The sequence below is a fragment of the Haplochromis burtoni genome, unplaced genomic scaffold, assembly GCF_018398535.1.
Source record: "Haplochromis burtoni strain Fernald_Lab_line unplaced genomic scaffold, NCSU_Asbu1 Contig_564, whole genome shotgun sequence".
In the NCBI taxonomy this organism is placed as follows: domain Eukaryota; kingdom Metazoa; phylum Chordata; class Actinopteri; order Cichliformes; family Cichlidae; genus Haplochromis; species Haplochromis burtoni.
In genome coordinates, this window is record NW_024582925.1 from 230793 (window position 1) to 232111 (window position 1319).

Consider the following 1319-nt stretch of genomic DNA (forward strand, 5'->3'; position numbering starts at 1 on the left):
AAAGTCTGAGTTGACGTAGAAAAATGTTGGTGATCTCAGGAAAAGAAGTATTTAGATAGCATGACCCAACCAATAAGGTCAGCAGTGTAAGCTACGGTTGAATGAGCTTGCTGCTGTTAGATATTATTAGATCAAATGTGGAATTATGCCAAACATCATATCCTACTTAGATCATCTGACTTCTAATCCCTGACCAAAACAAAAAATAGTGGACTGTATTTTGAAAAGATTACTCCGGAAGTGTACTTGTTGTCTTTCCGGCGGAAGCTGCAGACGGCGAGAATTGCAGCGGCAAACCCTAAACACACACTGGGTTGAAAAGAGCTTCTCTTATTCAGCGTTACGTGTCCTCTTGAACACAGACATGTATCGCCCGGGTGAACCTGTTCGCCAGGTGCCTCCACCGCTGCCGTTCGGACCTCCACCGCCTCATGGCCCTCCTTTTAGACCCACAGGGCCCTGCTCTGTTCCTCCTCCTGGACACTTACCCCCCAGGCCCTGTGGACCATATCCGGTCGCGGCACGAGATTATCTCCACAACAGACCGCCGAGTGGGCATTTCGTTCGTGTACGTACCCAAGACTAGGTAGTACTAGCTTAGTGGCGAAGTAACATGATTGGGACATCATAACATGATAAAAGGGAGTTGGCAACCATAACGCTAGCGTACGAATTCATAGACCAAGGTGAAAATGGCATAGCAGTCCTATGTATGCAATATGCTTAAGAGAAATGCTATTATAATTTTAATTGTTTTAAGACTGTACAGACTACCATAAAAACTGACCTGAATGCTTTAAAGACAAGGCACAATTTAAAGGGAATTGTGCCAAGTGCATCTCATGACTTGCTTGAAGGATGCCAAAATGAGAACCAAGTGCAGTTATGGCTGTTCAATAGAACCTGTTCCTGAATCTGGAAGTGCAGGTCTTTTGAGCTCTATGCTGTCTTCCAAATGGCAGCAAAGAGGATGGCTGATAAAATTGATTGGTAACGTCCTTTACAATGTTGCTGTAATGCTGGGCTGACAGTGTGGATGCCTAACTTTGTGCAAGAACCCTAAAATGAGGAGCAGTAGGAGTTTCAAGTTGATACCATAGAGGTATCTACTAGGAGGCTTAGGGGTGGTTGCCAGCGGTTTGTCAGCAGCTGTGTAGTTTCCCTACCAAGCTGTTGTACAGTATGATAGAACGCTTTATATTGAGCAGTGGTAAAAAGACTAGCGGTTTTGCAGAGAGCTGGAGCAGAGTTAACAGTCAGCTTAAGGTCCTCACCAGTGTTGATCAAGTTACTTGAAAAAAGTAATCAGTAACTAATTA

General features: G+C 44.4%; 2 protein-coding genes across 2 annotated transcripts in view; both read left to right on the top strand.

Annotated features, from left to right (window-relative positions):
- fam98a (family with sequence similarity 98 member A) overlaps positions 1-1294 on the top strand; it is a gene marked incomplete in the record, with an annotated part of 7530 nt that extends 6236 nt beyond the window's left edge. Inside the window, 1 exon segment of the mRNA XM_014329466.2 lies at positions 746-1294.
- Positions 235-1319, top strand: part of si:ch211-195b21.5 (uncharacterized protein DDB_G0287625) — a 21252-nt gene continuing 20167 nt past the window's right edge. The window contains exon 1 of the mRNA XM_005948042.3: positions 235-568. Within this exon, the coding sequence (XP_005948104.1) occupies positions 365-568 (204 nt within the window). The 5' untranslated portion in view covers positions 235-364. The remainder of the gene's footprint in view (positions 569-1319) is intronic.